The sequence below is a fragment of the Callithrix jacchus genome, chromosome 11, assembly GCF_049354715.1.
Source record: "Callithrix jacchus isolate 240 chromosome 11, calJac240_pri, whole genome shotgun sequence".
Lineage (NCBI taxonomy): Eukaryota > Metazoa > Chordata > Mammalia > Primates > Cebidae > Callithrix > Callithrix jacchus.
Window position 1 is genome coordinate 54354111 of NC_133512.1, and position 14831 is coordinate 54368941.

The following is a 14831-nucleotide window of genomic DNA, read 5'->3' on the forward strand; positions in this document are numbered from 1 at the left end:
ATTCCAGAAAAGATGAAGACAGGTGTTGCAGACGACAGAAAGTATAACTGGGACCAAAAGCCTCGAGAAGGAAAGAGACACAGAGCAAATCATTCATAGTAACAGCAGACGGCAGAGAAGAAAGATGGGGTTGTACAGAGGTACCTCCTTTGGGTCTTTACTCAAATGTCCCCTTATCAGTGAGGCTTTCCCTGACTACTGATAATATAAGCAGAGGGTATTCTTTAACTCCTTTCTTGCTTATGTGTTTTCTTCATAACTTATGTACATATCCATAATACACACATGCATCACCTAGAGCATTATATATGCCATAGCGACGTTTTGCTGATTTCTCAATTGACTCCCCCCACCAGAATGAATGTAAGCTTGAGGAGACTTTTTGTCCTGTTCTCTAGCATCTAGAGCAATGCTTGGCACAAAGCAGGCACTCAATAAATGTCAACTGCTTAAGGAAATGAGTGAGCTGTGTGGGCATGTACTTGAGTGAACTGTAAGGTCATAAGTGGTGTTGAGAAAGATGCTTGAAATACAGATGTTGGAAGGTGGCACAGAGTGGCAGCCTGGTGAGAAGTTAGATCTTAGGGGTTCCTACTACAGCCCTCCCTTCCTCACCTTTTTGGCTGTCACCGTGGTCAAGCTACTGAATTCTTCTAGGCCCCAAGGATCCTGTTGGCACAAAGTGAATGCTCACCAAAGCTTGACTGTCCTTTCCCACGGCTATTTTCTTCAGCTTGCTTGATCTTCCCTCCCCAGCTGGACTAGGCACCTATTCTCGGTCTTCTCTCTTTACAGTTGGAAGGAGCAAAATGAGGCTCTTGGCTCAAGGAGCGCAGCTCTGGCGGTGTGGGCTGACCGCGAGCCACGCCTTCAGTGCACCTGGTCTGCCCAGCGGGCTGCGGACCCGGCGGGGAGGGGCGGGACTGGCCAATCCTGGAGCTGTCCGAGCCGGGCTGCAGCTGCAGGCAGGCAGAGTCTCCTAGCCCGTCGGTTTCTGAGTCCATCCATCCGTCTATCCCCGACCATGGCGAAGCTGATTGTGCTCACTCTCTTGGGGCTGGGACTGGCATTCTTCAGGAACCACCAGTTTTCTTACCAGTAAGTAGGTTTTGGTGAAGGCTGCAGCCTTCGTCTTCCTTACCCCCTGCCAGCTCCATGAAATCCCAGAAAGTAGGGTCCAAGGCTGTTAACAGAACATTTACAGGCAGGTGCTAGATGCACACTGCGCGGGGGTTTCAGAAATGTTTGTTCAGCCATCATGTTTCACTTGAAAACAAACCCTTGCTCATGGCTTAAGACATGGGATAAGGAGGCAATTGTCATGAGTGTGAGTGGCCAGGTTGTCAGTAGACACTAATTTTTCGTGAAGATTTGTGTGCCCTGGCTACAGATTCACTTCTCAACCCAGCAAGAAACTAACCAGGCCGGGGTTCTCCTGATATTTTGTGAATTAGGAAAAGGAATCCCATCCCTTCTGCACCTTGATTGTCTGGCATAGCAAACCTTCCAGGCTTGAAGATTCTCAAGCCTCATTTGAGGCTACTGAGAGCCACAGCAAAACTGCGTGTGGACCTGAGCAGTTGGGAGCTAACGTGTGCTGTGATGGCCCACTTTAGTGGGGGCAGGTGGGGAAGAGGGAACCGTGGAGCCAGCATCTGATGTCCTGGGGTTTACCTCTGCTCCTTAAGTATGGAATTTGGGCAAATCACTTTATACCTCTAACCTTAGCTGCTTCATTTAATTGGAAACGGTAATACACACCTGCCTGGGACAGAGTAGCTATTCAATAAATGTTAATTTCTTTTTCTTTTTTAAGTATTTAACAAACAGTTAAGTGCCATGTAAGGGGTGTGGGGCTGTTTTAAGAATGTATCAGAAGTTTCATAACATTTTACAAGAGTTCAAAGTCTAGAGATCATCCTAGTCTCTAAGGCTTAGTCAACAATGCCTTATTTACACTAAAGTAAAACTTAATGAAAACTAAATATAAAAAAATTATATTATCTTCTGGACTAATTAGAATCTTACTTTCAGAATGGGTTTTTACTATATTTATTGTGGAGTTTTATTTTTCTAAATTTTTTTAAGTAACAGAATGCTAGAAAAAAGTAAGAAGCAGTTGTTAATCTTGGCTTTTAAATCATGGAAAAATTACAGTTTGTGAGTTTTCATTAGTCACAGTGCTGTTGGCTGCCAAAGGAGATTATAGGTATAGATAAAAATATATAGATAAAGATTGGGTGCTGAGCCTCCTGGAGTGGCCCAGACAGAGGAAGGAAGGAAAATTTTACTCACTGTTGGAAGCCGCTAAAACCTAGCTACTCAACTGGGTCTGGGGACCAGCTGCCTGAGCATCACCTAGAGGCTCCCTGCACATGCCAAATCTCAAGCCCTACCCCACGCTGTTGAAGCAGAACCAGCATCACTGAACAAACTCCCTGGGGGATTAGAGATCATGCATCTGCCCCAGGGAGAGAAGGGAAGAGATGATATCCTGAGGCCTGCATCAGGAGTGAGCCAAATCCCCAGGGTAGATGCATCCTTTTTTCTTCAGACTTGGAGTGTATATGTATGGGGCTCACAGGAGGTCTGTATAGGTCTAGGCTGGAGGGAACTTGTGGGAGCATACAAGGAATGCCTCAAGAGATTTCCAAGTTTCTCAGGTGGGAGCAGCACAGAGAAAGGAACTGAGAGAGCCCCCATAGACCACGAGTCTTCCACCCATCATTGTAATCAACTGCATGTGGCCTCACAGGATATGCACTGCAGAAGTCCAGGGAATGCCTTGGACGATGGTAAAAACAGCTCCCCTCCCCAAACCCCAACTTGGGCTATGGAATGTTGCAGCACTACATCTGTATGGCAGCTTCCTTGTCCCTATGTTGCCAATTGCAATATGTGAGAACACTTGAGTTCCCCTTCTCAGAAGGAAACCACAAAGCTGACATTGGGCCTCTCACTGTATTTCCACCATTCCATGCTTGCTGTAGGCAACACAGAGTTGTGGGAAGAGAGTAGTGGTAGATTCCTGATGACCTGGGCTAGATCTCATTTCTGCAACTTTCAAGTTATCACTTTATTCCAGAAAAGTTCCAGCCTGTTTTTCCACCTGAAAATTAGGGGATAATGATACATGTTACAGCATTTATATATATATATATATATATACACACACACACACACACACACACGTATATAAATATATGCATAAAAATAAATGTATATACATACCATATACATATATATATAATACATCATATATATATATACACATATATGTGTGTGTGTGTGTGTACAAATAAGGCATATAGCAGATATCCTATAATTGTTAGCTTTTATAGCTGTCATATGTGATCTCAAAAATCCACTTATGAAATCTAATGAGTGATACTTCAGTATGTATTATAATCATACCTCATTGAAATTCTGAGGTAAGGACAAATATACTCCAACCATCCCGTCTCCCCTATGAATGCAACCAACATCATCCTCTCAGTCCAGTGTACTTGTCTAGTATCGCTGCAAAACACTTCAGTAGACATCTTCTGAGTACCTTCTCTTTGCAAACATTGTGTTCTTGCTAGAGGTTATAAGAATGAATAGGATGCAGTATTCACTCACCAATTTTAAAGTCTACTGGGAGCAAAAAATCAAAAACTGACAACTGCAGAACAATATGGTAAGAAAGTTGACAGATGTGCATGTGAAGGTTCTTGAGGATGAACTAAGGCATTAATCCCAACACAGAAGACCAGGAGAAGCTACAAAGCATCATGAGTAGGGGTCTTCCCCGGGGGTCCTGGGGAGCCCTCTCTTACATCTTCTCTCATTTCTTGATCTCTGTGGGTACTGGCTCCTCTTCACCTTCTGCCATGAGTGGAAGAAACCTGAGCCCCTCACCAGATGCAGATGCCCAATCTTGAACTTTCCAGGTGTCCAGAATTATAAGCCAAAGAAACCTTTTTCTTTATCAGTTGTTCAGCCTCAGTTGTTCCTTTATAGCAACACAAAACAGACTCAGACAAGTTCACAGCAAAGGCTGTATGATTTCTGCACAGAGTTCAGAGTCTAGTGAATCAGAGACATATCTCAGACATTGAACCTTATCTCATAGGCCCAGAACATTTGGACTTAAGCCTTTGACAAGATATTTCCTAATACATTGAAGATGAGGTAGAAAAAATATGAGCTGGAGGATAATAACACAGTTTTCAGGTGCATCTTCCAGCTCTTAAGCAGTGTTATCTGTAGATTTTGCCTGGTTAGAGAAGTAAATGTGAGCTTTGCGTTCATGCTTGAGTTCCAATCTCTGCTCAGCCACTTCTTAACTGGTATGAAGAGCATTCTAGGTGAAGGGGAAAGTATGAGCCAATAAAAAGAGGTGTGAAAGAGATATAGGGAAAAGAGTCCTTGGTATCTTTTGTGAACCCATGTTTGGTGACCTTTGTGAGCCAGGCAGCATGCGTATTCTTCCAATGTGGTTTTGAGTCTAAGAAAGTGAATTTGACTATCCTTGGTGTTTTTCACAAGTCTTGGCCCATTTAGTGACTTTACATCCTTGAATCTCTCCTTCCATGCCAGTCTTAGTGTGTTCCTTGGTTATGACTATCACCCTTAACATCTTGTACCTGTCCTTTTGCTCCTTGAGGGCATGCTGCAAATATTCACTACACAGGTTTTTTTAAATGGTGGGTAACAAAATCAACTTAGTAGACAATTACCAACATTTAAAATAAATGAAACATAATTGAACAGAAAAGTTAGGAATGAGTCACACAGAAGAGGGTGCGTATTGTTTTGTGAAGTTTGATTCAGATGTGTATGTATATATGTGTACATGTACTGGGTGTTTATACCATATAAAATACTTTTCCTAATGTGAGTCTCAGTCTGAAAAGTTTGTAAGCCACTGTTCTGTCACTTCCCCTTTTATTTCCTTGTTGTGAATTTTTGCAATTATAATGTCAGATTTCTATTTTTCAAATACCTTTCCATTTCTCAGGTCATGGGACAGATTCCATCTTTCCTTTGAAGTCTTCTTTCTAAGTTCACATCTATCAATTAGAAAACCACAGTCTCATCACAGACCAAGCCTTCATTTTCTATTCACTCATCTCGGTATTTCTAGTACCTAGACTGGTGGTTCTTTACTCTGGTTGTGTGTTGGGACAAACGGCAGTACTTCACAAAGCAGATTACTGGATACTACTCCTTGCCTCTTAGGTCAGATTTTCTTAGAGCATGAAATTGATAGCCAATGGTTTGATGGTAGGAACATACTCATTTTTTTTTCTGAATAAATGAATGAAAGGCCATCACCCCCAAATTCGTATCATTTCTTACCACATCGGTAAGAATTTTATCCAGCACGTCTGTTACCCCAGTAGCCCATCCGCCTCCTCTTGTGAGTTCAAATCATCAGAAGGACAAGTAAATTTCTCAGCCTATTTGAAGCCAAATAAGATTTCTGGGGATTTTTGGATATTTGTCACTACTTGCTATAACAATATTTTATCACTAGTTCTAAAAAAAAAAGTTTATTGTTTAAATCTCTTGGTTGTGCTGACGTCTTTCAAATGCCACATCAGTTGCTTTGCTCTGTTCAGACAGCCAGCTGGTACTTCCCTGTCACATCTGTTCATTTTTCCTTTGTCCTTTACTCAGACATTCCCCATGGTATTTATGCACTCAAATGTAATAAGTTGCTCCTGTGTATGTGTGTATGTGTGCGTTCATGTGTGAGTACACGTATGTGTGTGAAATGCCTTTTTACATGCAGGCCTTGTGTATGATTTTCTGAAGTTACAAATCCTTTCAGCATACTTGCATTTTTCAAGTGCTACACCACAAAGCAGATGCCCAGTTCAGGCTGTGGAGTCAGACTGGGCAGATGAGTAGGAGGCTGCCCATCTGTCAGCAATTCCAAAACATCAATGGAATAAACTGGAACCATGTTGCCATTTACGCAGGCTTTCTACCTAGGAGTCCTTACACACTGATGAAATTGCTCCTGTTCCTGCCAAGGTACACAGAGCCCTGGAGAGTATACTATGTATCTCTTTTGTATACCTATTCACCTCTGCTCAATAAATAGTAAATATTATATGCAGAGTTCCCCACCTGTCTTGCCCTGGCCTTGCCTGGAAAAATTGCAGGTGACAGGGACCACTAACTCTGGAGTTGAAACTCAGGCAAGGTACAGTGCAGGAGAACTTGTGGGGCTGCTTACCACTTCAACTTAATTATAATTTCTGAACAGTTTTATGTGTGTTTTATTTCTTTCTTCCCCACAGAACACGACTTAATGCTTTCCGAGAGGTAGAACCCATGGAACTTCCTAAGTGTAATTTAGTTAAAGGAATTGGTATGTATGTGAGAGGAAGAAATGGTCTCATTTGAACTTCTAATTTTTTTTGCTCTTTATGTGATTAATATGTCTGTTAAATTTTGTCCAAAAATAAAACTTTGAACCATGAGAGTCAATGTTAGTTAATGATAAATACCATGTTGTTTGACTTTTGACTTCACCAATATATTGCCAAGGTGTTGGAAGTTTTGGTTGTTTGTTTTGATTTGATCAATAGAGCAAAAAAAAAAAAAAAAAAAAAGAATAATGTTGGATTCCATGGTAATCTAACCTGAGGAGATGGCAGAAGAGGGGAGGGAGAGCCAGATAAAGCCGTGAATAAAGTTAACTTTTTTTTTTTTTTTTAGATAAGTTCTGACAGGCCTTTGCAATTACCACAAGGCTTCTCCTTATGCACCTCTCTTTTGATATCGGAGAGGAAAATTTTTTCCAGAAGCTCTCAGCAGATTTCCTCTTAGATTTCATTCCTAAGAACTGGAAGATAGGATGTTGTCCTAGCTGCAAAGGAAGCTGGGAAAGTAATTATTGGGCCTCCAATGGGGGAGGCAGGCCCTGTCAGCAAAGATAAAATGGTAGGGGAATTGCAACTGGGAGGTAACCAACAAGGAGAGTCCCTGGGCTCAGCTCTCCAACTGGTGTTTTGCTTTTGTTATGTTTTGGGTTTTTTGTTGTTGTTGTTTCTTTAGAATTATTCATGTCAGGTGTTTAAGTCTCAGGAGGATAGACCAGAAGACGTAGTATCATTAAATTTCACTAGATACCTTATGGTGCAAATTTTTCTAGAAAAATATGACATTGATATCAAATATCACTGGGTTTTTGAAAAGCATACATTTCAACTAAGTGTATAAATACCTATCAAATAGTTCATTTTTCTCTACATAAATTGAAATGTTCAAAATTTACATGTACTTAAAGTATAATTTGAAGACAGTGATATTTTACTGATGTTTATAATTAGTAGTAAAAATTCATATTCTTGATCACTTAAATGTATCCCCATTTTAACTCAAGTATTTGGAATTTGCTTATATTTTCAATTTGGCTTTCCAAAGGTTTTACAGATTTGGAACTATTAAGTATCAACATATATTTGTAATTTACCCTGCATCTTTAGAAAATAGCAAGTTCTTTTAAAATAATCATGGCTTTTGTAAATCTTGTGAATTTCCATGAACTTTAAGAGGATCCAGTTTCTGAGGAAAAAGTTCTAGTCCAAACAAATATACTAAGTGTAAATTTTAATTACATGTGTTAATATGTTAATATATTTAAAATTTCCATATAGTCACATTCATCAGTTTGAATAAATGAAAGAATGAATTATTCTGAACCTATTAGGTAAGAGTAATATATAGCCCCAGTTTCAGGTGAGGTGTGATGAAGAAATGGATCTACTTCCTGCAATGATATGAAACAACCTGTACTTTCTATTCTCTTTTCTGGTAGAAACTGGCTCTGAAGACTTGGAGATACTGCCTAATGGACTGGCTTTCATTAGCTCCGTGAGTGCTTTCTTTTACTTTCTGTGTTCTAGAACGTTTTCTAGGACCTGCAGTTTAAGTCTTTCACTTAGGCTTTCTGTGTACCAATGCCCACTTTCAAATAAAATGAGCAGTTATGGCTTAAAAGACAAACTGTGTATGCATTGACACTAGTGCTATAATTATGATCATGTGTGTTCTATACATATTTGTGTTCTTGGATCTACATTTAACTCATATTACCTTCGCTTCTATTGCAGAAATTTGTTTGTGAGTTCAATGTATTCAAGAATGGTTTTCCCATTCAGCTATTTATTCCCTGAAGCACTTAAAATTGCCATATTCAAATATTTGCTAAATTAAGTATACATTTAATATATACCACTTCCCATGTTATTTCAACTTTTACATTTTTTAACATCTTTCAGATTAAGCCCTTTAATTTAAAATTGTTGATAAGTCTCCCACAATTCCCAAACCTTGAAGAGAGAATCTACCATATTTGTTGAAACTCTCCTGCATACAGATTGCTATGGTAGCTGATATAGCACAAAACAAAAGAAGTCCGCCATCTGGTCTAGGGATCATAACATAACAGAGTTGATAGGAAACAATAGACAATCATCCAGCCATTTAAAAAACCTTTGCTACTTCTTGTAACTTATTTAGTCCACTTTCCTCTTATGAAGATGGTAGACTGGTCATCCTGGAAAGCAATGTGTTGTAAACCTTTCTTAAGCAACATAATGATATTTCAAGCAAAATCTTATATGGGAACCCAATATATAAAACAATAGCTTTGTTGCTTTGATTGAAGGGTAAGAAAGGAGGAGTTCCTCTGGTCCACTAAAACTCTATCTTTGAGATGCTTCCAAGGACCTATCAGGGAACAGTTGAAAAGCCATAACCAATGTTCTCTCTGTATTCCTTGCTTATATCATTGAGGGTTATTATTAATTGCTGCTTTGGTCTGCTCTTCCATTTTTGAACTTTCTCCTGGGCTAGAAGCTGTAGTGTGGTGCACATATGACTTTGCTGCAGAGGATGAAGGGGTTTGTGTGGAGTGGCCTAGTGGAGCATGTGTCTTCCAGAAGACTTCTCTTGGGGACCCATCATGCAAGCTAACTAAGAGGCTTCCTATGTGGCCATCTGTCCAGCCTTGTGGTTAGGAGCAGTCAACATGAACCCATGTGCCATCCAGCACCTCCATTAGCATTTAAAGTACTGGTTTTGTGCTTGATTTTTCTCCTCCATGCTGTATAAGGGATTGAAATATCCTGGAATAAAGAGCTTCGATCCCAACATGCCTGGAAAAATACTTCTGATGGACCTGAATGAAGAAGATCCAACAGTGTTGGAATTGGAGATCATTGGAAGTAAATTTGATTTATCTTCATTTAACCCTCATGGGATTAGCACATTCACAGATGAAGGTAACAATATTGACTGCTTATTAAAATCAAAACCAAATTTAAGACAAAAACAGAAAAACATGCCAATAAATGAATTATTTTTTCTCATCAAAGCAAAGCATAATCATGAATAATGTTCTTACTCTGGGTAAGAACATTACCTATGTTAATTGAAACTTATATTAAAACCACTTAAATACTTGAGAATGCTAAAATATTTAAGATTTGTAAAGCACTTAATTTTGTAAAATGCCAACATTAACATTCTCCCTATAATTAACATAATAATATCCAGCCCTGATCATTATAGCTTTTCCATTTTAAACAATTTTCAAGACTCAAGCATTTATAGGAACAGATTTTTCCAACCCAAGGCACTGTAACCTATAGGTCCAGTGATGGAAAGTCACCATGGTCAGCTTTCTGCCGGCCCCATCACCTTCAGTGCCTCCTGTCTGCTGGTTCCTCTGTTGTGTGTTCAAAATGCTGTTCTTCATATTGGCCCTTTTCAATATAACTTGTTGGTGCCATCCTTTATATCTTTACCTCATTTATCCCTCTCTATTTGCTGTCAGTTCCTTGTCTCTGTATTAATATTCAGCCCCAGTTGCACATGGTAGCACCTGAATGATTTAAGAAGATTCAGTGCCCAGGCCCCTGCTCTATAGATTCTGATTCCATTGGTCTGAGGGAGGCCTGGATCACGGTACTTGTTAAAAGTTGCTCAGTTAATAAAAATGTAAGGCCAGGGTTAAGAGCCACGTTTATACCCATTGCCTCCATTTTATTGTCAGACGAACCCTCATTCAGTTCCCCACTGTGGGTGGCTGAAATTGCTACCTTGAGAGTCATCAATGATGTTCCTATTAACAAATCTCCTCTCTTCCTTTCCTTCCTCCCTTCCTTCTTCCCTTCCTTCCTTCACCTCCTTTTATGCTGTTGACCACTTTCTCCTTTACAAAACTTGCTCTTCTCTGATACTGCAGTGCACTTAGCCATTCCAATTCTGATCTTACTGTAGGTTTTCTCCCCAATTCATTGTTTTGTCAATTCCCTGAGCACTACCCCAGAGGTTTGATCTTTTACTTCCTCCTTATTTTCTCTACTTCAGAACTTTCAAACCAGTGCTGCAGTGTCTGCTTTCTAGGAGAACATCTCCAAATAGGGGTGTTATTATTTTCATTGGCCCTTTAAATGCCACAGGTGCTTACTAGACTCAAAATGTTGAAAATGATTTTCCATCCTTTTATATTTCCTTCTCTTCCCCATATCACACACACACACGCACGCACACACATCCCTTTCAGTGGACTCTCCACTCATCCACCCATTCATCACCATTACATTTTATTTTAAAAATATTGTTAAGTGCAAAGAAAGAGTGTTTGATGTGTGGATACTTTTTAAAATAAAAATGAGGTAATATTACACAACCCCTGCTACAAATTGCTTTTGCATTAAACACTATATCAAGGACTCCTTTATGTGACAGCACATTTGCAACTGCTTTGCTGAGGCGGTTGGGGATTCGGTTGTGTGGGAGCACTGTAATATAGCCCATCTGCCGACAGATACTTAGGTTGTTGCCACTTTTATGCACATTGCACACAATGCCAAAATAAGCTTTCTTGTACATGTATTTTCTGTAACTATATCCTTAGGATAAATTTCTAGAAGTAGAATCCACTGCACAGAATGTGAATCCAGGATTTAATCCTCACTTGAATTTGATTTCTGACACCCTCATTCCTCAGCTGTATTCAGGGCCTTTGCATACTTCCTGTTAAAGGCCTCTCATGACCTTTCCTTCCTTTTATTGCCAGCGGCATCCTCTCGGTCCAGTCCCTTCTCTCCATGTGCCTGGATTACTGCTGTAGCCTCAGGTCATGTTATTCCCTAGCTCAAATCCCCCAGTGAGCAAAGCCTGGATCTTCACCTTAAGCCCTAACAAGACCAATTCTGGCTCCCTATACCTTCAGCCCTCTCAGTCTCCCACTCTCTCTTTCCTTCACTCTGCTTCCACCACAACCTCACTATTGAGTGAATATATCCAGGAAGTTCTGCCCCAGGGCCTTTGTACAAGTTCTTCTCTCAGCCTGGAATGCTCTTTCTCTAGATAGCCACATTATTCGTTCTCTTATTTCACTTAGGTCTTTGCTCTAACATCCCCTCATCAGAGAGAACATGCCTAACTCCCATGAGGATAATACCTCATTACTCTCTTTGTTTGCTGAATGGGTTAATGAAAAGCATCTGAGCTGCCTTCTCTGTTAAAATCTCCTTAGTTCAACTTGCCAAATTTTGCATCTTAACGCGGTAAAACCCCATCTCTACTAAAAACACAAAAATTAGCCAGGCGTGGTGGTGGGTACCTGTAATCCCAGCTACTCAGGAGGCTGAGGCAGGAGAATCACTTGAACCTGGGAGGCGGAGCCTGCAGTAAGCCGAGATTGTGCCATTGCACTCCTGCCCAGTAAGCAAGAGTGAGACTCCATCTCAAAACAAACAAAAAAACCAAAAAATCCCACCAATTTGATCATTTCAGAGGTTTCAAAAGACTTCTTTCTTAAAGCAAAGACCATAATCTAACTTCGTCAACTCTGATCACATATTCTTGACCACTTAGACTGGTCTCCTTTGTGTTTTTAAAGTCCCACTGACCCAAGGAAGCTGCTTTTGTTTGCTATTTCTCACATGTTCTTCTGTGGAATTTATCATCTCACACTGTGTAAATTATTGGGAGTTCCCATAGATTTTTTCCCTTTCACGGCAACTGCATCTTGTGGAGACCATTTAAACTGGAAAACTTAGAGTTCTTTGGAGTTTTAGTGTCAGTGATACTCATTCTTGAGATTTTTTTTTCTCCTGTGGAGTTTTGAGTTTTCAGAGACTGTCACTGGTTCTTCCTTGAGTCACTTTTCTTTGGAACAGGAGCAATCACAAATGCTTCTCTCTACAAAGAGACGAAAATATTCCTTCTGCCTGACATCCTAAATACTAGCTGAAGGTGGGTTGAAATTGCTTTTTGGAGAGAGGGCTGACAGCTGAGAGCTCAGTTAATGTTTCATTTATGTTTTTAATCTCCTCTCAGATAATGCCATATACCTCCTGGTGGTGAACCATCCAGACGCCAAGTCCACGGTGGAGTTGTTTAAATTTCAAGAAGAAGAAAAATCACTTTTGCATCTAAAAACCATCAGACATAATCTTCTGCCTAAGTACTGAGATGTATCAAATTTCGATTTCCCTTTAGCTGTAGTGGATAGTTAATCTACTTTTAGTTCTTTCTTTTGACCCCAGAGTAGGTATGGCTGTTCAACTCTCATTTCTAATCACAGACTCCTCCACATGCACTTCTGAAGAACCTTTTGAGGCTCTTCAGAGACTGCCCATTCTTTTCCTCTCTTGTTTCCTAGGCTGGTTAGATGCTGGCTCCTGGCCTCAGGATCTCCACTGAAGCTATTACCAGGAAAAAAATCTTGCTTTTCTCCAGCATCAGACTTAGTATTTCACACCCAAACAGGCTTCATAGACAAATTTGACATCATGAGCTTATTTATTTATATTAAAAGTAGACTCTTAGATGTTTCTGTGAATTAGAAACACAGACCCAAATGAGACCCAAAATCCAGTGCATCTAAAACCTCCTTAGACTGCCTACACTTCTGCTTGGTTCCATACAATATATGCAATAGCAGATCTGTGGTACACTGAACTTCACCCTATGTGCCTTGTTGACATAACATATGGTGAAATAAAACACCCAAGGATCTCCAGTCCCAGTCAATTTCCTCACATTCCCTATGAAGATTTAGTTTGTAAGGCCAGTGATGGATTTAGGAGAGCAAGCTGACACTATCTTCTAAAACATTTACTTCCAAATGATTATGATTTTCTAGAATCCCAACCTATTTTATATAATATCTGTACAGCATTTGACTACCTCTGTATTTGTAAATCTAGATTTGTACTCTAGATACCTAGTTAAGGGCCTGGTATGTGGTATGCACTCTGTGTTACCAGGACCCCTTCCTCTTCTTATCTGGTGGTTTGAGGATGAGGAAACTGAGATTGGAGAGAAATTGAGTTACTGGATGAGAGGCAATCAACACACCAGTGGCCAAGTAGGAACTCCAGCTCAGGTCTTATTCTGCCCCCCTAGGATGAGTAAAAGGTCAGAGAACAGCTTTTGGTGGGAGAGTTTACTCATACATTCATTTAACAAATATATTTTGGAGAGAGAATAAGATCACTGAGTGTTTGGAGAATGTGAAGGACACCAGGATTTAAAGGAGGGAAGAGTATGTAGAATGGAGAAGCTGGGCTAATGACAATACTACTAATAAATGAGCTTTCACTGTAAGTCAGGTGCTACACTAACTAATTCAAACAGATTATTTTATTGATGTTTTACAGATACTTTCTGAATTAGGTGTTGTTATATCCATTTTGGATTTTTAAAAAGTTGAAGCCTGGAGTAATTGTTAAGTTGCCCCAGATGACATCACTAGTAAATGGTGCTGCTGGGATTCTAATCCCGGTAGCATGAGTTCAGAGCCAGTGCTTCAAATCACTACAAAATAGTGGGAAAAATGTATGTGTTTTAACAATTAATCTTGGAAATCTCAGATTTATCTAAGTTTCCAGGGTTGGAGTATTTTTTTCCTGAGCCAGTTGCAAAAATATTGGCCTTAGGCATCATAGAAGGAGACTGAAAATAACCACAGTGCCATAATTAACTAGAGTTCTGCTGTCTCAACCCAAGGATTAGCTGTGTGTGTTTTCTGCTTTGTATTTTATGGTTGTTTATAACATTATATTCCAATTACCAAATCTATTATAACTTAAACCTGTTATTATTCATATATCACAACTGTTATTATTGGTTATTTATTGTACGCCAGGCATGGTGCAAAGGCACTCTGCATCCACCATGAAAACCAAGCATTCATTATTTCATTTTATTCTTACCCTAGCCTTTCAAGGTATACAGAGGAAACTGAGGTTCAGGAAAGTGGCTCAAAAGTTAGTGACAATGCTGTGGCCCCACATTATAAGGATAGCAAGCAGTGTCAAGATTCAAATGACGTCCATCAGATTTTAAAGCTATTACTCTATTACCCTTTAAAAATTTGTTATTTGTTTACTTATTTTACTACATCCCCATATCAACAATACAAGGCTATTTCTGTAAACCATTCCACTCTGCTCCTTTTGGTGAAAAACAAATGATAGTCAAGCATACTAATTTCAGAAATTTACTTTTAAAAAAGAGAGAGTAAAATCAGATTCCAGATTTATGTCTGGAGCCTGTTCAGACTAATCCTAAATCCTGAGACCTTTTTTTTTTTCATGTAGTAATAGTGGCTACCATTGATTGAGGGTTTATTAAATGTCATGCTCCCTGCAAAGCACACAACAGGCCTAGTCTCATTGTAATTCCCACTGCAACTCCACAAATTAAGATCCTGACCCTTAGTCTTCTACTAATGAGCTATATGACTTTGGGAAAATCATTTAACCTCTCTTTACAGATGAGAAAACTGAGGCTCTGCACGCCTCTCTAAC

At 39.7% G+C, this 14831-nt stretch overlaps 1 protein-coding gene across 4 annotated transcripts in view; it reads left to right on the top strand.

Annotated features, from left to right (window-relative positions):
* The window catches only part of PON1 (paraoxonase 1), a 65898-nt gene that overhangs the window by 41517 nt on the left and 9550 nt on the right, over positions 1 to 14831 (top strand). The window contains exons 1-5 of one of the 4 annotated variants that reach the window (XM_078342754.1): positions 930 to 1098; positions 6294 to 6364; positions 7817 to 7872; positions 8857 to 9284; positions 12355 to 12481. In XM_078342754.1, coding sequence (XP_078198880.1) covers positions 9104 to 9284; positions 12355 to 12481 — 308 coding nt within the window. In that variant the 5' untranslated portion in view covers positions 930 to 1098; positions 6294 to 6364; positions 7817 to 7872; positions 8857 to 9103. Of the gene's footprint in view, positions 1 to 929; positions 1099 to 6293; positions 6365 to 7816; positions 7873 to 8856; positions 9285 to 12354; positions 12482 to 14831 lie in introns of those variants that run through there. The other 3 variants (XM_002751588.5, XM_009002406.5, XM_078342753.1) reach the window with 3 other exon arrangements.